The 24,189-nt window shown below is 36.6% G+C and overlaps 1 protein-coding gene across 1 annotated transcript in view; it reads right to left on the bottom strand.

Moving 5' to 3' along the window:
* Nucleotides 1-24,189, bottom strand: part of VPS50 (VPS50 subunit of EARP/GARPII complex) — an 81,116-nt gene that overhangs the window by 49,932 nt on the left and 6,995 nt on the right. The window contains exons 3-13 of the mRNA XM_039324048.1: nucleotides 23,736-23,858; nucleotides 23,338-23,409; nucleotides 21,674-21,727; nucleotides 20,244-20,314; nucleotides 18,504-18,621; nucleotides 18,384-18,419; nucleotides 16,255-16,337; nucleotides 5,417-5,459; nucleotides 4,657-4,755; nucleotides 3,137-3,277; nucleotides 1,616-1,748 (exon numbers count right to left, since the gene is read on the bottom strand). Of these exons, the coding sequence (XP_039179982.1) occupies nucleotides 1,616-1,748; nucleotides 3,137-3,277; nucleotides 4,657-4,755; nucleotides 5,417-5,459; nucleotides 16,255-16,337; nucleotides 18,384-18,419; nucleotides 18,504-18,621; nucleotides 20,244-20,314; nucleotides 21,674-21,727; nucleotides 23,338-23,409; nucleotides 23,736-23,858 (973 nt within the window). The remainder of the gene's footprint in view (nucleotides 1-1,615; nucleotides 1,749-3,136; nucleotides 3,278-4,656; nucleotides 4,756-5,416; nucleotides 5,460-16,254; nucleotides 16,338-18,383; nucleotides 18,420-18,503; nucleotides 18,622-20,243; nucleotides 20,315-21,673; nucleotides 21,728-23,337; nucleotides 23,410-23,735; nucleotides 23,859-24,189) is intronic.

Here is a 24,189-nt window from a genome sequence, read left to right as displayed (position 1 = left end):
GGTTGGGGGTCACCACAACATGGGAAACTGTATTATGGGGTTGCGGCATTAGAAAGGTTGAGAACCACTGCTCTACATGGCCAACACATTAAAAAAATAGCTGGGGAAGCAGATAATAAAAAGATCTGGCAATGGCTAAGAGCAGGAAAATTAAAGAAAGAGACCGAGGGACTAATTCTGGCTGCACAAGACCAAGCCTTAAGGACAAATGCATATAAAGTCAAAATTGAGAAGACAGCAACAGACAGTAAGTGCCGCCTATGCAAAGAAACTGAAGAAACAGTGGACCACCTGGTAAGCTGTTGCAAGAAGATTGCACAGACTGACTACAAGCAGCGGCATGACAAAGTAGCAATAATGGTGCATTGGAAGATCTGCAAAAAATATCATTTGCCTGTAAGCAAAAACTGGTGGGATCATAAAATAGAGAAAGTCATAGAAAATGATAAAAAACTACTCTGGGACTTCAGAATTCAAACAGACAAGCCCCTGCAACATAACACCCCAGACTTAACAATTGTCGATAAGAAAGACAAAAAAGTCTGGATAGTGGACGTGGCAGTGCCCGGAAACAGCAGAATAGAAGAGAAAGAACTGGAGAAGATAACAAAATACAAACACCTACAAATAGAAATAGAAAGACTGTGGCAAAAGCAAGCAAAGGTAGTACCAATAGTAATAGGCTCCTTGGGTGCAATCCCAAAACAACTGGAGCACCACTTGAACACCATTGGCATTGACAAATTCGCTATTAGTCAATTGCAAAAGGCGGCCTTACTAGGAGCTGCTTCCATCCTGCGACGATATTTGTAATACCATCAAACATCCACATCTGCCTATCCCAGGTCCTGGGTAAGGACTCGATAGGTAGACAAAATGTCAAATCCAGTCTGAACATCTGGCTGACTGTGAGATAATAATAACAATAAAATTGGAAGGAACTTGCGAGATGATCTAGTCCAACCCCCTGCTCAGGGGCTGTCCAGTCTCTTCTTAAAAACTTCCAGTGTTGGAGCTTTCACCACTTCTGGAGGCTGGTTGTTCTACTGGTTAATTGTTCCTACTGTCAGGAAGTTTCTCCTTAGTTCTAGGTTGCTTCTCTCCTTGATTAGTTTCCATCCATAGCACCTCCTCCTTTAATTTTATCACTGCAAAAACTTAAATCACTCTGAGAGAAAATAAACTGTCTCAAAGTCTTCCAGTGAATTTTACAGCATAGGGTAGCTTTGAAGGTCCTAATATTTATACTACATTCTTGAGTTTGTGAATCCATTACTTTCAGAATAGAAGGAGATTCTGGGATCACAAGTTGTGTGTTTTTTGCATTAGGCAATTAAATATAATTAAGCCCCTAAATGTATGACCCAATAAAAGTCAATAACTTCTACCAAATGGAATAACAAATGTTAAATGTTCCAAAGAAAATGCTAACTAATCACAAAAGAAGATGAACATAAAATACAACAAGTATTTGGTACATGTTCCTTAAACTAAGACAAGCAGCTTCCCACTGAAACAAAAGACACACATTAACCATGTTGTTCAAACAGATCAAATGGGCTCCACTCCAATTTTTATGCTTGGAACTCTGAAAATAGCAAGAGGCATTTCCTACCAGAAGATGAAGGAGATTCCCCATGGTCATATTTTTCATGCCAGTCCATTGTCCGATAATAACTCAGCATGACCTCCCATAGAGCTTTGCACAGATCAGCAAGGCATGGAATGTAACTGTCTGATGTAATGTGCTGTCCAATACACAAAACAGTCTGTGAACGTACCTTGCTTTCTTAATTCAAAAATAAGACCAAGTATACATAAAGGTACAGCTATTAGCATAAAACAACAATTAAAATGATGGCTTAACTTTAATTTTGCATTTTATATCACTTAGTATGCCTTATTTTAATTGTGATGCTTCTGATATGAATAAACAAACATTAAAAATGACAAGTTGCAAATATACTTCTGTAATTTAATAATACATTTGTCTGATAGATGGAATACTTAAGAATTTCTTTTTAAGAGGACACCCAGCCTCAATTTTTGTTTTTTTGTTTTTCTCAAACCACAAACACTTATTTATCTTTTCAGGCTTCAAATTCTAAAATGGATTGCAAATTCCAAAAAAAACCCATTTTTTTCCAATAATAAAACAAACCACTTTCCATTTAATATAAAATGTTTGTAACTCTTGTATTATTAAGTGGCATAAATTTCCAAAAACATTCATGGATTATTGCTATTGCAGTAATAAGCAAACTTAAAATACACCATTAGTCTGAAAAATTAACATGCGCTAGCACTTAAAATCTGAAGGATTCTTCCTATCTTGTCAATTAACCTGCTTAAATTAAGAACATGGGACATTTATGTGTTCTTTTAAAGAAAAATATCTATTTTAAATGCTCCAAAGAAGCGAGGTGCAATATATACTATTTCCCCCAGATTTTCAAAATAAAATCTATTAAGAATTAATTCAATTCCTAAAATAGTCACTGATGATTGTGGTTAATTACATGAAGAGTCCCAGTATCTCTATGCAAACACTTTTAAAATTTAAAACTTCCTTATATTAAATGTCCCATTGCTGCTTTTTTGGAATTTATTTTTTTCAGTTTTCCAGTCCAGTCTGAATCTAGAGATTTCTTGGTAAACTCCATCCAAGTAGTTCATTAAATAGTTCTATCCTGTAAAACTCCCTCCTCTCAAAAATTCTGATGGCCTTGACTCTGCTAGCATTCTGATTTTTCTCTCAGGCAGTGAAGCCAGGATATTAGTTAAGACATAGTGCTTTATGATTATGTGAGACATTTTGCTTATGGACCTTATCACTTTACTTTACATTGCATTGCACTGCATTGTTTTTATTCTATTTTGCTCTATTTTATGTTTTTTATATTGCTAGCTGCCCAGTCATTAGTTGAGAGGGATGACTTTATAAATTTATAAATAAATATGCTTGTGCAGCTTTCCAATATACCTATCTGTCTGATCATACTTTACCCTTTATGACATGTATTTATCTCAAATTAAATATGGACTTAATTTTAAAAAGTTGTTTTTGAAAAAAAATAGGTAGGCACATCAGCATATAGAAACATTAAATGTTCAAAGCCACTGTAGAACCACATACTGTGCAAAGATCCTTATACTGAAGCTTCTGAAATTTGGTGTCGGTGTTTCCTGCACACAATTCAACATATCCAAGGACAACCTGGAATACTGTATTGTGAATGGCTTGAGTAAAGTGCATATGCAGTTGGTCCATTGCTGTCTGAATAGAGATGAAGGAGAATTTAAAGACATAATATAATTATTTAGTTCCCTAATTCTATTTGGACATTCTCCAGTTCCAATAAAGTGAACTTATCTATATATCTATAGCTTAGGGTTAAACTATGAAGTCCTTGGTACTTTCTGAATTTGATCTGTTTGTAGATGTTGCAGTACCTATCTAAGTAACAATAGCATAAGCAGTCAAACAATCAGTTAGAAAACAATACATTAATCAAGGAATCAACAAGCAGAAAACCACACTGCCACCAAAGTTGGCAGGGTAAGCAAATCTTGAATTCATTCACACTGATATTACCTAATTGCACAATGAAACAGCTGCAAAGAACCAAGCTCAGACAGCACCATGGACTTCAGAGTGCACTTTCCCATCCATTACAGCAAATTTGATAATCTGTATCTTTTTATGTTCAAATGAAAATTGAGGGTCAAGAGTTTCCCTATTTCTTTTCCTAGGTTTTCTTTCCCAGAAGTAAATAATGGCATTCTCAAAATCAGAATAAGAGTCATATTTTGCTCCCACCTCAATATAATTAGACCTCAAAACACTCCCATTTTTTTCATTCATGAATATCAGAAATAAGCAACTAAATGTTTCCCAGTCAAAAGTGTATTTTTTTCTTCCAGAGAAATTTATAATTGTAAGATGAAACAGAGATGAATCATGAAGGAACACACTATTTAAATAAGGAGAGCATATATATTTTGCTCTTCTTATACTGACATTCTGAGGCTACGCTTTATTCATTTATGATTATGGGTGTCATGAATGAACATTCATATAAAGGGTTGTTTTCCTTTAGCTGTGCTCTTATTTTTTCCTCCTAGGTGTGAGTGCTGTCTCTCTCTTCCCCCCCCCCCCTTTGTCTCTCTCTCCCCCCTCTCTCTCTGTGTCTCTCTCTCCCCCAGTCTGTCACACACACACAGAGTCTTTGACTTTTGGCTACAATTGAGTCCAAAATTTCTGTTGCTAAATAAGACAGTTATTAAGTGAGCTGTGCTCCATTTTACCACCTTTTTTGCCATAGCTTTTAAGCGAATCACTGCAATTAAGTGACTCCTGCTGTTGTTAAACAAATCTGACTTCCCCATTGACTTTGCTTGTCAGCTGCAAATGTTACAAATGGTGATCATTGGGCACCAAGATATTGTAATTAACATAAATATATGTCAGTTGCCAAATGCCTGCATTTTGATCACATGACCATGGGTATGCTGCAATGGTCATAAGTGTGAAAATGTCGTAAGTCACTTTTTCCAGTGCTGTTGTAACTTCCACAGTCACTAAAGTTAAGGATAATCTATAGACAAGCTAATCCACTGCATATCGGGATGCAATCTAAACAAGAGAATACTAACCTGTGTTTTTCCAAGTAGCCTGTATGCCTGTTGCACCTTAGTATAATGGTTTATATCAAAGTTCTTGCATATTTTAGAAAGTGCAACATCTAACTGCTCCTGTAAAGTAAAAATCTGAGCCCTTAGTAAAAGATAGTATTAAAAAAAACTACAATTCAAACTGATACATTTGTTCACAATAAAACAAAATGTCTTTAAAAAAAGATATGAGGAACTTACTTTTGGAATACTGAAATTAGGCAGAAATTGACCTAATGGTATATGAAAATTATTCATTCCTCATGAGTTTACAGCTTTAGTGTTTAATTAAATTGTAAGTATGGGTTATGATAAAGGCATGTAAATTATATAGATTGTGGAGAAATTGGATATGAAGATTTCTTCCCCTTTCTCAAAATTCTAATTATAACAGAAGTAGGATTACTATACACAATTTATCTAAATTTGTGTAAAATCCTGGGCAGACAGTATATACAAAGATGTGATGACAACCATCAAGCTAGAAGGCTTTTAATTGCAATTTAACAAATTTCTGGATCTTAAAGCTATTAATCCAAATGCTTATACTGCACGTTATCTTTAGTTCAAAGTCAGCATAAGGAACAATAGTAGGAAAAGAGCAGTTGACCTTGCATCTTGCATCTGATTAACTTCTGTGGGAACAGAATGTTGGAATAGATAGGATTTCAATCTGATCTAGCATGATTAAAATACTTTTATCATTTAGTGGGTGAAACTACTTATACTCAACTAAACTCACCTCAATTTGCTCTAAGGTGTCCTGTAATTTTGAATTCAATTCACTGCAAAACAAAAGACAAACATTAGAAGTTATAACATTTTCAAATTTCAAAAGTTACATTTGTTTTCAAATTAAGATGAATATTTTGATACATTAGTGTAGTTTCATAAACCTTTTAAGGTCATTCTTCTAAAATATTACGCAGAATACATTTTATCCACAAATATCCAATGATAGCCAGATAACCATTTTATCCTTTGAAGTAGAAACAGTGCAATTTGCATAAACCAAGCAATAAATGGGCAGTCAATTAAATAATCTTTGAAACTCAGGAATCTCGTAGGCCTTCATAAAGGTCTACATTAGCAGGTGACAGCATCTAAACTGGCTCATTCCAAAAAGACTATGGAAAGTTACACCTATTTACATGAGAGACCATCAGAAACCAGGATTGCAGACCTGACTGGAAAGTTGAAAAAACAAATCAGAAAAGACAATGACCCACCAATTCCATACTGCTGGTAAGAAAACTACATGGATGTGTCTAACAAGTCATAGGAGTTAAACTTAATTCAATGGATTCTTTCTCTTTCTAAACTGGGATCCATCAAAAGCTAAATAACTTTTTGATATAGAGGAGTATAGAAATGACTTTGGAAAAAACATGTAGAGACTCTTAAAAAAACAAACTCAGTCCATGAAAACAAGGAAACTTAAGAAACTTAAAATTGTCTCAGCTTAATTCTGTGCATGTTGAGATATTCTATTGAATTTAAATTTTATCCGTCAGAGACAAGCATAAAACAATACAACATGAAAAATAAATGAGAAGGAACAAACATATAAAATCAATCATGGTAGAGTTAAAGCTTCATGTTGTTGTTGTTGTTGTTAATTGCGAAGTCGTGTCCGACCCATCGCGACCCCATGGACAACATTCCTCCAGGTCTTCCTGTCCTCTACCATCTTCTGGAGTCCATTTAAATTCACACCTACTGCTTCAGTGACTCCATCCAGCCATCTCATTCTCTGTCGTCCCCTTCTTCTATTGCCCTCAATCTTTCCCAGCATTAGGCTCTTCTCCAGTGAATCCTTCCTTCTCATTAGGTGGCCAAAGTATTTGAGTTTCAACTTCAGGATCTGGCCTTCTAAAGAGCAGTCGGGGTTGATCTCTTCTAGGACCGACCGGTTTGAACGCCTTGCAGTCCAAGGGACTCGCAGGAGTCTTCTCCAGCACCACAGTTCAAAGGCCTCAATTCTTTTGCGCTCAGCCTTTCTTATGGTCCAACTTTCACAGCCATACATTGCAACTGGGAAAACCATGGCCTGGACTATGCGTACTTTTGTTGGCAGGGTGATGTCTCTGCTTTTTAGAATGCTGTCTAGATTTGCCATAGCTTTCCTCCCCAGGAGCAAGCGTCTTTTAATTTCTTGGCTGCAGTCCCCATCTAAGGTGATCTTGGAGCCCAGAAAAATAAAATCTGTCACTACCTCCATTTCTTCCCCATTTATTTGCCAGGAATTGAGAGGGCCGGATGCCATGATTTTGGTTTTCTTAATGTTGAGTTTCAAGCCAACTTTTGCACTCTCCTTCTTCACCCGCATCAAGAGGCTCTTTAGTTCCTCTTCACTTTCTGCCATTAGAGTGGTATCATCTGCATATCTTAGGTTGTTGATATTTCTCCCGGCAATCTTAATTCCAACTTTTGATTCATCTAGCCCTGCCTTTCTCATGATGTGCTCTGCATATAAGTTAAATAGGCAGGGCGACAGTATACAGCCTTGCCGGACTCCTTTTCCAATTTTGAACCAATCAGTGGTTCCGTGTTCGGTTCTCACTGTTGCTTCTTGACCCGCATATAGGTTTCTCAAGAGACAAATGAGATGGTCTGGTACTCCCATCTCTTTAAGAACTTGCCACAATTTGTTGTGATCCACACAATCAAAGGCTTTAGCATAGTCAATGAAGCAGAAGTAGATGTTTTTCTGGAACTCCCTAGCTTTCTCCATGATCCAGCGTATGTTGGCAATTTGATCTCTAGTTCCTCTGCCTCTTCGAAATCCTGCCTGTACTTCTGGTAGTTCTCGATCCACATACTGCTGGAGTCTAGCTTGTAGGATTTTAAGCATAACTTTACTAGCATGTGAAATGAGTGCAATGGTGCGATAGTTTGAACATTCTTTGGCATTGCCTTTCTTTGGAATTGGAATGTAAACTGACCTTTTCCAATCCTGTGGCCACTGTTGAGTTTTCCAAATTTGCTGGCAAATTGAGTGTAGCACTTTTACTGCATCGTCTTTTAAGATTTTGAATAGCTCAGCTGGAATACTGTCACCTCCACTAGCTTTGTTGTTGCTCAGATTTTCTAAGGCCCATTTCACTTCACATTCTAGGATGTCTGGTTCGAGGTCAATGACCATCTCATTGTGGTTATCTGGGATGTTAAGCTCATTCTTGTATAGTTCTTCTGTGTAGTTTTGCCATCTCTTCTTAATCTCTTCTGCCTCTGTTAGGTCTCTGCCATTTTGGTCCTTTATCATGCCCATCTTTGCATGAAACGTTCCCTTCATATCTCCAATTTTCTTGAAGAGATCTCTGGTCCTCCCTGTTCTGTTGTTTTCTTCTATTTCTTTGCACTGTTCATTTAAGAAGGTATTCTTATCTCTTCTAGCTATTCTCTGGAATTCTGTATTCAATTGGGTGTATCTTTCTCTTTCTCCTTTGCCTTTCGCTTCCCTTCTTTCCTCAGCTATTTGCAAAGCTTCCTCAGACAGCCATTTTGCTTTCTTGCATTTCTTTTTCTTTGGGATGGTTTTAGTTGCTACCTCTTGTACAATGTTGCGAACTTCCATCCATAGTTCTTCAGGCACTCTGTCTATCAGATCAGTTCCTTAAATCTATTTGTCACCTCTACTGTATATTCATCAGGAATATGATTTAGTTCATACCTGAGTGGCCTAGTGCTTTTCCCTACTTTTTTCAATTTAAGCCTAAATTTTGCAACGAGAAGCTCATGATCTGAGCCACAGTCAGCTCCTGGTCTTGTTTTTACTGACTGTATAGAGCTTCTCCATCTTTGGCTGCAGAGTACATAGTCAATCTGATTTCTATGTTGACCGTCTGGTGATGTCCATGTGTAGAGCCGTCTCTTGGGTTGTTGGAAAAGAGTGTTTGTTATGACCATCGTATTCTCTTGACAAAATTCTATTAGCCTGTGCCCTGCTTCATTTTGTTCTCCAAGGCCAAACTTGCCTGTTATTCCGGTTATCTTTTGGCTTCCTACCTTAGCATTCCAATCCCCCATGATGATAAGGACATCATTTTTTGGTGTTAATTCTATAAGGTGCTGTAGGGCTTCATAGAACCGGTCAATTTCATCCTCTTCAGCACCAGTGGTTGGGGCATAGATTTGGACTACTGTGATATTGAATGGTTTGCCTTGGATTCGAATTGAGATCATTCTGTCATTTTGGGGATTGTATCCCAGTATTGCTTTTCCTATTCTTTTATTGACTATGAAGGCTACTCCATTTCTTCTGAGGGATTCTTTCCCACAGTAGTATACCTGATGGTCATCTGAGTTAAATTCACCCATTCCTGTCCATTTTAGTTCGCTGATTCCTAAGATGTCGATGTTCAGTCTTGTCATCTCTTTTTTGACTACGTCTAGCTTGCCTTGATTCATGGATCTTACATTCCAGGTTCCTATGGAGAAAAAATCTTTACAGCATCGGACTTTCCTTTCACCACCAGATATATCCACAGCTGAGCGTCCTTTCGGCTTTGGCCCAGTCGCTTCATTCTTTCTGGCGCTACTAGTACTAGCCCTCTGCTCTTCCCCAGTAGCATATTGGACACCTTCCGACCTGAGGGGCTCATCTTCCAGCGTCATATCTTTTTGCCTTTTAGTACTATCCATGGGGTTTTCATGGCAAAGATACTGGAGTGGTTTGCCATTTCCTTCTCCAGTGGATCACATTTTGTCAGAACTGTCTTCTATAACCTGTCCGTCTTGGGTGGCCCTGCACGGCATAGCTTATAGCTTCATTGAGTTACGCAAGCCCCTTCGGCACGACAAGGCAGTAATCCATAAAGGGGTAAAGCTTCATAATATATCTTAAATACAAGAATAATAAGTAGAACCAAAGCTACATAGTAAAAATATAATATATACGTCTACACAGTTAGTCTTCGACTTACAACATTTGTTTGGTGAACATTCAAAATTACAATGCCACTGAAAAAGGTGTTTTATGATTGTATTTGACACTTATGACTATTGCAGCATCCCCATGGTCACATGATCAAAATTTGGACCCTTGGCAACTGGCATGTATTTATGACAGTTGTAGTTTCCCAAGGCCATAAGATCACCTTTTGTGACCTTCTGACATAGAGAAACCAGATTTACTTAACAACCATGTTACTAACTTAACAACTACAATGATTCATTTAACAACTGTGGCAAAAAAGGTCCTAAAATGGGGCAAAACTCACTTGACAACTGTCTTGCTTAGCAATGGAAATTTTGGGCTGAATTGTGGTCATAAGTTTAGGACTACGTGTAATAGACAAATCAAACCTAACTAAAGGTAAAATAGGCTAAAACTAGAATCCCTATAAAATTGCTGTACATAAAACGTACTTGTTCATAAAGCAATGAAATATTAAAGCACAAAGCAACTGAAAACAATTGAAAATGAAAACATATTAAAAATTAACTCTTTCAAAAAACCCTTATAAGAAAATTTTTTAAAATATTATTATTATGCTAACATTTTGTAGAAATCATCATCTTCCTGACCTTATACATCATCACTCAGACCTTACTAGACACTATTCAGTCTCTGCAACTGGACAGAATCAAAATAGGTATCCATTCACTCAGAAAAGGCACTTTCTCAACCCCATTCCTCATGGGGGGTGGAGGAGATAAATAGGAGCAACCAAAGGAAAAAAGCAGACGACAAACCATCTATTTTTTTACAAATTGAGATTATATTCTATCTAGAGCTGACTGTGTTTGGGCTACTTTAAAAAAGAAACATCTATATAAACTCTGCCACAAAGCCACTTTATTCATATCAATGTTAACTGATGGAAATCTATGGTTCATGCCTCAAATCCCTAACATGAAACAAATAAGATACAATTGTTCTCAGAATAATTATTTGGCCTTTCAACGATGTAATTAATTATGCTAAATCTATTCACTTGTGGTATTCATTTATTGAAACAATTAAGGCATGTTAAGACTCCAGTTTATTTTAGTCTCTATTTGCTAGAAAATAATCGAAAGAAAACAGCACCATTCCACTGAGGAAAAGAAAGTTGAGATAGAAATTTCATATGCTAAACACAGTTGTATATAGATCAGCGTTTCTCAACGTTCATTGTGACGGCGACCCCCGTCACACGAACGTGCTGCGCATGCGTGGCGCGGCGCGCATGCGCGGGGGGCACCCCATGTGCGCCGCGCATGCACGGGGTGCCCCGTGTGGCGCGCATGCGGGGGCCGCCCCCATGCGTGGCATGCATGCGGGGGCCGCCCCCATGCGTGGCACGCATGTGGGGGCCGCCCCCATGCACGGTGCGCATGCGCGGCGCTGCCCCGAGAGGGGAAAATGGCGGATCGCATTGTTTAGCGACCCCCGTAAAATGGTCGATCGACCCCAAATGGGGTCGCGACCCATAAGTTGAGAACCGCTGATATAGATAATCCTCAAGTTACAAATGTAATGGAGCTTTCCAATTACATTTGTAACCTGAGGATTCCTTAACTGGAACACCTTAAATAAATAAGCCCCATCCCTCCTCTCCCCATTGCATCTGTTAATTGAATGCGCATTTGTTAAGAGTACATGGGGTACTTCAGGAGTGGGGAAGACCATGGAAGGCCTAGTACAGAGACAAGACCACTGGATCCAGCCACCAAAGGCCTTCTCCCATCTACTGAGACATCCCATGCTCCTCTTCCCAACCCTTGGGATCCCAAGCTGCTTGGGCCTTTCCTCCATACCCCCACCGCAAACTTACCTTTGGCACCATGCTTGAGAGCCCTACACTGCCCACATTCACCTCCTGCACAGTCTTGGGTGCTGGAGCCATTGTCCAGCCAGACGAGAAACACCGGGCCAGCCTCTCCCCTTTCCTACCAAGCCCCAGCCTCTCACACACACAGGCACAGCCCTGCTGTGCCACTTGCTGGACAGCCAAACCTGCCCAGATTTCACAAATTGCACCACCGCAGAGCTGGAGAACTGCTCTCCTCTCTTGCCAAAAGCACTCATTTTCCAAACTGCAAGAAGAACTAGCTCCTAAAAAAGAGAAGCCAGCTTCTTTCCAGCTCCACTGCATTTCTCTCCACAGCTCAAGACGCTCTTCTTTCGCTGGAGAAATAGAAAAGCTGCATTGCAAAAGGAAAAAAATGTGCAAGGAAACCAAAGAAGAATCTTCCAAGACTTCTGGTTTTTACAGCCGCGGGATTGCAGAGCTCTCCACCCCATGGCTGATTCCATCCTGCCAGGGGATCCTATATGGGTCTGAAGTCACCCCAGAAAGGCGACAAAGAACGAACATTAACAACATGGACTCAGAAATTGGAAGATACCCAGAAACAAAGAATAATCTGTTTCCTTAAACTTTAATAACCCTCAGAAGGCAGCTGGATGGGAACAAAGAAAGAATATATGCTGGGCCAGCCATAAGATTAAAAAGTGTCTGAAGGAAAACAAATACTCTGACTGTTGTCTAAACTCAAGAATTGTTTACAGAAAAAGAAAAACTCTGACTCTGGGCTAATATTTTAGGGGGGGATTTACAAAAAGAACTCAAGGTGGCTAAATATATTGAATTGCAGTTTGATTGATAACCCCTGAATAAAGGAACTATTATGAAATACTGATTTTACTGCTGCCTTGACAATTGGAAATACAGTGGATTATAAAAACTATATATATAAAGATAAGAACTATACAAAATTGGGCTGTTTGATTCTGAGTTTGGCTGGTTTGATAAGGCTAATTATAGAGATTATGGCATTGATGAAGGACTACTTGAAAGGGGGAGACAATATGGATATTTCATATTTATCAAAAAATGACAAAAAGTAGCATTTAATACTTACTCCTGAAGGACCTAGCCTGGAATATCAAAGACCTCCAGAAACAACATTTCAAGACAAGACAAATACTTTCCAGGAGGAAATGTATATAATTTTACGACAGATACAAACGACAATAGCTTCAAACCATGAGGAGATCAAAAATAACTTTGATAATATAAATCAGCACATCTCTAATTTAAACCCACAATCAAAAAACACTCAGGAAACGATGGTAAAGAATGAACAAATAAATCAGATAAGAGAACATAAACTAGAAGAAAATGACTTAATTAGTAAAGCTACAAATGAAGAGAATTATAATTTAACACAAATAGGAAAATACCTACAAGACTTTGACATAACAATAAAAATGGAAAATATACTTTATTCATCAGAAGATCAAAATAAACCTGAGGATAAGAAAGAAGATTTAACAAAATGGACTATAGAACCGCCAGTAGAACCACTAGAGTTTGGGAGACAAAAAGCATATATTCTACGCATCCTGTCTTCTCCACTCCCAACAATACTTACAAAAATACAAGAATGTGCTGGCAAGCGGAATATATCAATTTGGAAAGCTACTTGGCAAAAGAAGAAGGCCAGAGACAGATTCCAGATATTTGACTCACCCTACCAGATGGAGTGCTACATGAGCAAACACTTGTTTGAATACAGTTAAAAGAACACATAACTTTGGATATAAATGAGCCCTACAGTAAGAGGGATAAGAGATATAAGTAATATAATATTTTTCCTAATATATGAAATATAAAAATATTGGGATGATGTATGTGAATGAAAAGTTTGAAATTTAAAGATAAATTAAGTTGAAGAGAATTAGGATTAAGGAATGACTGAAATACTGAGAGGGAATTAAGCTTAAATAAGAACTTCAAAAATAGGATATATAGTGATTTAACAGATTAAATTTTACAAATATAAGTGAAATATAAATTGATCAGAAAAGACGTTATAGGTAGATGTCATAAGATAGAAGCAATATAGTATTTTTATAATGCATGAAATATGAACACATTGGGATGGTGTATCTAAATGGAAAATCTGGATATTTAGATGATTAATATTGAGAAAATTATGACTGATAAGATTGGTTTGAATATTAGGGGGGAATTAAGCTTAAATAAGAATTATGAAAATAGGATACATGGTGAACTAATAAGATGGTTTTTTATAAAAACAACACAAGGTGATAAGAAAAAAATGTCAATCATGGATGTTATTTGTACAAATGTGAAAAAAATGTTTATCTTTAACCATTTATATATTGACAATATTAAGAATTATATTTGTTTAAAGTTGAAGAAGGAGAATACTATTGGGAGAAGGGAAGATCAAAGGAATATATTATTAATATACTAATTATGGAATTATAAAAATTAATTAATATTGACTGTTAAAATTAACTACTACCAATTGTTTTTTTTTTAAATATATGAACCAAGACAACACACTCTACACTAGGCACTAAGGATTGTTATTGTAAAAAATCAATAAAACATTTCTAAAAAAGAAGAAGAAGAAACCTCCAAAGTGTTGCTTTCCCCAATGCAGAGCAGGAAAGACCAAATTCCATGAGGCAGGTTTGTGAGGCTAAAAAAAAAAAAAAAAAAAAAAAAGTAAAATCAGCCTTTCCAACTTTGTGACATCTTACTTTTCTTTCGCAAGAAATTGGAAAAGCTGATCTTACTTTTTTTTTTTTTTTTTTAGCCCCACAAAATTGCCTCTTGCAATTTGGAAAAGGAGTGATTTTGGCAAGCAAGGAGAGTGCTTCTGGCAAATGAGGGGAGCAGGATGGTGGATCGCCAAGCTCTCCAGCTCCGCGGTGGCAGAGAAGCATGATGGAGTTGGAAAATAGGATTGTTTAGAGACCTCTCTTGCAATTTAGAAAAGGAGTTCTTTTGGCAAGTGAGGGAAGCAGGGTGGCAGTGCACCAAGCTCACCAGTTCCTTGGTGGTGCAATTTGTGAAATCCAGGCAAATTCAGTGCTCCAGCAAGTGGCAGGGCAGGGCTTGTGAGAGAGGCTGGGATTCAGCATGAAAGGAGAGAGGTTGGCCCAGTGCTTCGCTGCTTGGCTGGACAAAGGCTCTGGTACCCAAGACTGTGAAGGAGGCGAGCGTGGGCAATGTGAGGCTCTTAGGTGTGGCACCAAAGGAGAATGTTGCAGCACCTCTGCGGTCGCTCATAAGGGAGAATGATCCCTGTAGTTCTGCAATATACGTAACTTTGGAGCCTGGTTATAATGAGATGAAGGGGATGTTGTAACTTTGAATGTTCACTTAGTGATTATTTGTAACTCCAGGAATACCTGTATGTAAATATTTATTTGGGAATACAATATATTAAAATGTTTGGACATGATTAATTAAAATGCCTATATATTCATATAAATTGAATTTTTTTCAAGGTAAAGAAAAAGGTGATTAAACACATGAATGAACAGATCAATGTCAGTTTTACATTCGTAAATCCAATTCTGCATCAGTATATTCTTAAAAATTCAGAATATTTCCTATTTTTAATATTTTATGGAAAATATAATATTTCTTCTAAAATACGTATTTCTTGGATTCTACAAACCTTTTTTTACACATACTTAAAAATATTTAGAAATAGCAAACTTTATCACAATACTAAAGGAATCACATATGGGAAAATTTAGTAGAAAAAGTAAAAATAAGATTGGCTTAATAATTCAGATGTACCAAATTCTCAAGCATTCTTAGAAAATATAAAATATAAAATACAGTCAGGTGAAATAAGGTCTATAGAAGAATTGTACCTAATTCTTTACATGCACAATCATAAAAATCTTAACCAGTGTTAGTACATGCATTTTTGCATATTTTGTCTATCTGAAATATTACAATTCAAAAATCTATCAAAGCATCCAGATCACAATATACCTCACCCTTCCTTGAAATAATACCATCTGTTGGGACATAGGAAGCATGTCCTTTCTGAAGCAGAACCTGCTGCCTAGAACCATCTCTTCCTTGAAAGATGACAAGCCTTAAGTCTATTGGACTTTTGAAACACAGTAAAAAAAATAATCATGTTTTCCTTGAGACTTGTGACAGGACAGGTTCCTACTGAAGTTGATAGGAAATGTGATTGCTTAGCAATAGTTATTTACTGATTTTTATAGTAATTTTATTAAAATTATAATTAAAAACATTTAAAAGTTTATAAAAACAAACTTTATAAACTTTATAAATAAGCAAGCAAACAAGTCGGAGACTGGATTTACATAACATGTCATGCCAAAAACAAACAAATCACACTTTGATCTAGCATCATGTACAAAGCAAGTCTAAGCATTTCTACCACAGTCCAACTCTATGCATATTAATCTTAAAATATGCCCCAGTCTCCAGATGTATGCTTAGCATTGCAAATATAGTTGTTAATGCAGCAGGGACTGCATTACAAGACAATCAGTTAATGTTGGAACAGAAATACTATGTTGCATAACACTAAATCCCCTAAGACTCAGGTGCACTGCACAGCAGCAACTACTTGCATCTCGGAAACTTTATTAAAGTACAATTTAAAAGCATTAAACATATACCTATACCATTCTTTTTATTCTAATTAGAAAATTAATCTTTGGAGTCAAAGCCAACTAAATTCAAAGCAACTAACAAATCTGCTTTGCTGCTTTGCCTCTTCATTCACCCTATTTGATTCCAAGAGAAAATCAGCTTTACAAAATGTCTCTGGTGTTACCTTATGCAACTGTAGTGTTTGAAAGTGCTAGCTGCCTTTTGGCATTCCAGGCACAATTGTATAGCCCCTGGATAATCTTCCTCCTGTAAGGAATCAAATATATATTTTAAAAAAGCAGTTGTGTGGAGACTATGAAAGAGAACATTGTTATGCCTTCAGACTTTTAGCAGTGCAAATCATGAAACATCATTGTCTCTTATGCGTGGAACTGCACTGTTCAAGCCAATGTAAGATAATATAGATCAGACATGTCAAACACAAGGCCTGGGGGCTGGATGCGGCCCGCAAAGCCATCTTGGAAACAGTGAGGGAACGGTTCCTGCTGCCTTGGCCCTGGCCCAGACCGGCCGGGAGCCAATGTACAATTTTTGGGTGGCCATCTATGCTGAAACGCATTCAGTCTTAGCTCCACAAGGCCGTCTAGAAACAGCGAGGAACCAGCCCCTGCCGCGTCGGCCCCGCCCCCTGGGTGCATGCTGGGCAGGTGTCACCCTTGTGAGGAATGAAGAAATGGACCATGGCTTGGCACTTGCCCTGGTCCCACCACCTTATGCCAGAGACCCTCAGATCTGTCCCACTCCTGCCCAGCCCCCACAGGCACCCTTAACGCAAACAATGTAGAGCTGGCCATGCCCATCCAGTAGGCCACACCCACTCCATCCATGCCCACCCAGTAGGCTGCACCCACCCTGGCCACACCCACCCAGCCTCCCAAGGGTAATCGCAATGCTGATGTGGCCCTCAATGACATTGAGTTTGACACCCCTGATACAGATCAATGTTTCTCAACCTCAGCAACTTTAAGAAGTGTGAACTTCAACTCCCAGAATTCCTCAGTCACCAATACCGGGAGTTGAAGTCCTTAGAGTTGCTGAGGTTCAGAAACACTGATATAGATTCACTTAGATTAAAAGAAGGGCTCCATGGGGATTTTCCGATCAAAGCCACAATGCACTAAAGCTCAAGATGACGTCCTAAGTAAGCCAAAAGACCCAGTAGACCAGAAAAAAAAACAACAGAAATTACCTACAACATACAGTATAAAGACTACAACACCCATTATGTAGGACAGACAGACACAAGCAAAGCACATCCATGAACAACAACTAGAAGTCAGAAAACATAATGAAAACTGCTTAATTTCACAACACATGGACAGACTTAACCATAGTTTCAACTAGGAAACTATGAGCATCCTAGACCCATCCAGGTCCAACATTGCTAGAGAATTCCTGAAGGCCTGGCACTCAGACAAATCAGTCATCAACAGGCACATAAACATAAACAGTATCTACATACCATTCAAAAGAAACAATCAAAAAGCCAAAAGAAAACAAGGAATCAACACCCAGGCCAGCAGAGATTAACACCAAGGTTAACACTAGACTAGGATTGTCAAATTGCCGGCCCATGGGCCCGGCACATCACAAGGAAATCGTGCCCACCCCATTGGGGGAAAAATTCCGATATGTCGCACAATGTCACGTGACATTGCAAGTTTGACATGTCTGCACTAGACCAACAATCAGGAAGCAAATAATGCCCCAAACAAGAAACTACCAATTCAGGCAAACAAGCTAACACTAAACAACAGTCCAACCAAGTCCACTGCCACCAACTTTGGTAGGGCAAGCCACTAGTATAAAATGAAAGCAAATCCTCCTCCTTTACTAGCAATGATGTTGCCTAGCTCAGAGACCACCAAGGACCCTACAACTCTACATTAGAATTTGCTTTGACAAAGAACTTAGTCCAAATCCATTCCTGCTAACTGTAACAACCAGAAAAGCCTATTATAAGTTGCTATCTGTGGGCAAAAGCCTCTCCTGGTTTTGGTAAGAATATGCCCTCCAACACTGCTCACTGAAGCTTGGCAATAAGAGCAAACATCTTCTCCCAGCTGAATATTGTAGTGTCAAGACATAGAATAACTCAGACTTTATTTCCCTTCTAAAAGAAGCTACACAAATTTTTAGTAGCTTGTATAGAAATGGCCTTATAGTGGCTGTGAATTCTGGGTGCCACATTCTCAATAAATTTGGATAATGTCAAGAAGGCTATTTTAATATCTTTGAAATATATAGGAGGATGAATAACATTTTTCAACCTCAATTACATCCATTTCTTACCTCCAACATTTCACTCAAACGCACATCAGTCTGTTGCTAAAAATTAAAGAAGAAAGATGTTATTGTATGTGGCACTAAAATTAAGATATTAATTTGACAATATATATGTTCTGTTCATACCAGGGTTTTTATTGTTCTTAGAGATTTTAGCAGCCCAACCAGTAACTGGCGTTTCCGTTGATTTGCAAGAAGACCCAAGCTGGCTTGAGTAAAGCCCTCCTTGGCTGTATTCAGATGCCTGCAGGAAACATTTTTGTTTTAATGAAATCAAAGCTTTTATCAAAAACTTTACATTATACTGCACAAATCTTCAAATATTCAGAGGGTAATACAGAGTTCAGTCAAATACCACTCAAAAGTTTGGAAAAAAAAGATTCAATACAATAATACATTTCCATACATTTGACAAGTAATAATTTCTTAATTACCTACAAGCTGTACTCAGATGTCATGCTAGGCCCATCAACATGATGGCTTTACATGATGTGCAAATAACAACTAGCAAAGAACAAAATTATATATGGAAGGTCAGAGAAGTGATTATTTAATTATCAGGAGTGAATGAAAACAGTGTCTCCAATGTTGTAAGCGACTAACAAATCACAATACTAATGCAGTAGAAATGCAGCTGAAGCTCTAGCCTATTTAACATCCATTCTTTAACATTAAGTTGGTAGAAAGTTGCTGTAAGAAAAGGGTGTGTTGCTATTGTTCACGAAATGGAAGTTTGAAGTGAGTATTTCCCACAATGATTGACTTTTTTGAGTGCCAAAGTGGTTCCTCCAAATAAAATCCATCACCAAGTACAAGTTTTAAATGGTGATAATTATATTGACGTAAGTCGGTTACATCATTGGTCCAAAAAATACAAACATAGTAAACTGGAAAAAACTGATTTATGTGAAAAAGAATAAAATGCATGGCCCCTTTTCTTGAACCTGGCACTATTAACAGGGGTCTATGATGTAACACTCAAAATTTCGAAACAATGATTAAGCAGAAGAAAGTGCTGCTAAATGGTAATGCTAAGCATCAGACCTCTTAAGCCACTAAAAATGCAGTTGTGAAATTGGATTTCCCTTTCTTAATCCCATCTGCCATGAGGAAAATGTCAATTTGGTGGTACAACCTTTGCCTTTTGCCAAAATTGAAGGACTACTTTCACATTTGATTCAAATTTGACAGTCAGGACTTGGATGACAAGACAATATATCATGCTTGTCATGATGTCTTTAACAATCTTGTCTATTAACAATTTGTAAGAAGATTTAGTAGTTTAACAAGTCTGAAATTATTTTGGCCTATTATGCAAGAAGATGGAGAACCAACATTGCTATATTATACTAATCAGCATTCAACTAGAGAGGATGTTAGTTGTATATGTGTTATTTTAAGACACTTTTCAAAATGTCTTTTTGTTGTATTTTTTGTTGTTTAAAAATATTTAGGTGTTTTGTATTTTAATCTTTTTTGAATAAACTAAAATTTTCTATGAAAAAAAAGAATCCTATCTATTATGGCAGAAATGCATTGTAAACAATGGTTATATATGGAAATGAATGCCAATGACAAAAGAGATCATTTCAAGAATTATTTTCCTGCTTTGTTCATTAAACTATCCCCATAGAAATTAAAGATGTCGTAATGGCTTCATTGCTTTTCATTCAACCATCAGATTCATACTCAGTATTGGACTACCAAAGATATAAGCCAGTAATGTCTTATAGCCCAGGATATCTTTACATGTTTTGTACTGATATAAATGAGACAAAACAAAACAATAAAGCAATTATGAAGCTTTTTAAAACAATTCCTGTTATTTTCAAAGGCAATTAACCTTAATTCAAAAATATATCATACCGTCTTCCATTTGTGCAGATAACAGCTGCTAACTGAAGGCTTGTTTGTAATGATGTAACTCGTTCAAGTTCCTACAGAAATGAAATAAAGTCCATTAAGCTTTCCAAGAAAATAGAACCATTGATCAAAATGCAGTGCTCTTATACAAACATTTTATATACAAAGAACACCCTTAAACATTCAAGTAAACCATGATAATGATTTAATGAAGACAACAATGTAAGAATTCATCAGTTGTATAAAGATAACTCACACTAGAAATGTATTAGATCCTGACACCAAATTGTAATTTTGACAAGAATTATAGCTGCTTCTTTGAACAAAATTCTTCAAAGCACAGATTTGTCATTAAGTAAAATACATGTAAATCAGAATCCTTTCTCTCCCAATGGCAAGAATCTAAAGGATGCAGCAAATATTCAAGCAAGAATAATATGTGGAGCTGGACAGAAAGGAAGGAACATGGAATAAATTATATAAAGCACAACATGTCCCCAAGCAATTAGCATCATTTGTCACTAAGGTTTATGGTCACTAACTGCTTCTGGTCTGGCTCAAGAATTCAATTAAACACACCCCTGGTGCTGAACATGAAATATTCAATTCTTTGATACTGATAGTTTTTCAAGCTGTAATCAATCTGCTTTTTTGCCTTTCAAAGGTACTTTGGATATGATTGAAAATAATGATGGAAATAATGACTCATTGGAAAATAAAGGTGCTTCTGAATGCTCACAAGATGTAATGTCCACGCAACCAACTCTCTCAATCCTTTATCTAGACTTCTTTCAAATGAAAGCTATTGAACTGCTTAAATAGCAATTATATGAAATAGCCAAAAAGGGCTATAGACCCTCCCAAAAAAGGATGTGTATGTGTGCGTGTGTGTGTGTGTGTGTGTGTGTAAATAATGTGGTACCTATAATCACAAGTGCCTTCACATACCTCCTTGGTTCTAATCAGACACCAGTTCCATCTTATTTTTAGAATTTATTAATTAAAAAGACTAAACAAGAAGTTGGAAAATGCTATGCTACAAAGCCAAGTACCAACCTTCAGAATGACCTATATTTTCTTAGAAAATAAACATGAAATGTAGCTGCATCAGACTCCCCATAAAGACAAGAAAGATATGCTGGAGTGGTAAAGAACATTCCAGAGGTCTACATGTAATATGGAGAACAACCCCGCTATTTTGCATTTCAGCATCAGGGAACTCTACATGTATTACTATATTCTATACCATAGTTCTGATATATCAACCCCATCAACTGTAAAGCTTACATAGACAAACTTGACATGTTTATTAGAGGTTTCTCACTGATTCTCTTCAGTTTTCTTTCTGCAGTAAACACGAGGCTCAGAGTAAAATATTTAGTTTTATAAATTGTAAGATTTGTAAATTTATTAGTTTGTTTATATTACCTTACCTTGACATATGCAGGCTGTTTCTCAAGGATCAAGTCTGCAACTTTTTTGGATACCTGTAGAGGAAACATTTAAGGTTAATGCTACAATATGTACTTTTATTATATCAAATTTGTATCATGCACATTGAAGGCCTTCAGCAATTTGGAATGATATATCTTAAATATTTTATTTCACTTTATTTTATTCTACATTCAAATAAATGGAGGTAAAAGTAATAAACACTCCTTAAGATTGTCATGCTTTGCAAAATAAATAAAAATTTCAGGTTTTCATCAAAAATCTGAAGTAGAAATGAAATTAATTTTCCACCCCACTGCAAACTGAAGACATACTTGAATAAAAATTAAAGTGCTACATAATACAAAAAGCCAAATGTAGTATGTCATAATTATAATATGATTCATCTATAAAAAAGAGTGAAAGAAATCTGCATTTTTTGTAAAATATATTCTTTGAATATATTCTCTAAAGAGCAAGATTATAGAATGCAGCATTACCCCAGTTAAGTTAAAAAATAAATTGTTTTCCTATTTAATAAATTCTTTTCCCCATTCTGAATTCCAATATATGAAAATTGTGTTTTGCAACAAATGAACAAAACAAGCATCTTTTATTTATTATTCAATTATAGCTGGTTTACTGGGTAGGACAAGGAAGTAATATTACACGGCTTCCTTCAAAACATTAATTTCTGTTTATTTGTCCATATCATTCAGATTCTTTCTTCCTAAAAAAAGCAAGACTCCCAACATCTAATTCCTACATACAGAGGATAGCAGCCACTGAAAGATGAAAAAGGACAAATTAAAGGATCACTCCCCATCTTTCCCTTTGACATGCAGAAAATTTGAAAGTCTCCTACGAAGCTAAATTATCTTTGAATCCATTTATTTATATGAACTTCTTCACAACCACCATGGAAACATAGATTGGATTTATACATTATGTTAAGCTATACTATTTCTTTTGTTTGGATTTATGATGTGGTAGTATGTTAATTCAGGCAGCTGTGTGTGTTCAAACTGTGGTTAACAGGTTTAGTATACATTTAACTAGATTTCAGACCGGCAAAACTAATTGTTCAATAGAAATGATTGTAAGCTCATTTTCAAAAGTCAAAATAGAGTTTAGATACCAGCATAATTAAATTCCTGGTTAATCAATATCTACCAGACTACTCAGCAAGCAAGCCAAGCCAGGCATGGAAAACTTTTGGAGGTTTCCCTACAATTAGTGAGCCTGTTGGTCTATTTAGCATAGACAACAATACTCCAATGTCTTGGTCTTGAATAAAAGATATCTCTCAAATGCTTTCAATGCCAGGGATTGGAATGTAACCTTTAAAGGCAAAGCCTATAATGTCCCATGGAGTTATAAGAAGTTTAAGAAGCTTGCTGTCATTCAAGTATTTTGAACTTTAATACCCATCAATCCAACTTACCGTGACCAATAGCAAAAGGATGGGAATGTTATAGTTCATGACAATTAGGCAATAAATAACAACCAGCAGAAAGTGAAATATGATCATCTTAATTATAATTTCTGAGTCTTCACTGAAGTACCTCAACTGTTTTCAAGGTCATAGAATAGTTCTGAGAATTAATGAGATTTATGGAAATCAATAAAACAAGCAGGGAAAAACCAGAAAGAACTTTCTACTTACAGCTGCTTGCTGTTGCTTTAATTTGTCTCTATACTCTTCCAGTTCCTGAAGACTAAGAACAGTTGGCAGCTTCTACAGATAAACAGAATCAAAATCCATTTTAAAAATAAACATAAAATTCACCTAAGGGGCAAATTTCTTGAAAAATATGATTTTTACTCGGGTTATTAAAAAAAGAAAAAACATGGCTGCTATATTTATTTTGTGGATTTTTTTAAATTGTCTTATAATTTTGGAATTGTAAGCCGCTCAGAGTCATTTAATTAAGTTGCTCAGCTATAGAAATTGGTTGACTAAAAGATTGTTCTCTTTTAATGGCAGTGAAAAAGACAGAGCAATGAAGATCAAAATATATTATCAAGAAAACATATACTGTTATTCCAATTCAATATTCTTACCTCTAACTCATACTTAACAATATCATAGGAATCATTGGAAAAATAGATTTCTTCAATGCTGTTAATTATTTCCTGCTGGGCTTGAGGATCAGTTGGTTGCTCCCGGAGTTCTCTAAGTTCTTCCTTCAATGTATGACAGAAAATGATGTATCACCAATTTATTTTTAAAAAGCATATGAAAGGTAAACCATAGAAAGAGTGTGTATATGTATATGTATATGTGTGTATATATATATATATATATATATATATATATATATATATATATATATATATGTAGGTCTTTGGTTGTTCGGTTTTCTCCCGCGTAAAATTGGAAGTGTCTTGGCGACGTTTCGACGAAGTCCCATTCGTCATCTTCAGGCTGGTGTTTTCAGCTTCATGCTTCGAGCAATTGCTGCTCGAAGCACGAGGCTGAAAACACCAGCCTGAAGATGACGAATGGGACTTCGTC

Source organism: Crotalus tigris, unplaced genomic scaffold (assembly GCF_016545835.1).
Source record: "Crotalus tigris isolate CLP2741 ecotype Arizona unplaced genomic scaffold, ASM1654583v1 scf7180000024292.1016931, whole genome shotgun sequence".
Taxonomy (NCBI): domain Eukaryota; kingdom Metazoa; phylum Chordata; class Lepidosauria; order Squamata; family Viperidae; genus Crotalus; species Crotalus tigris.
This window is presented reverse-complemented; position numbering and strand designations above follow the sequence as displayed.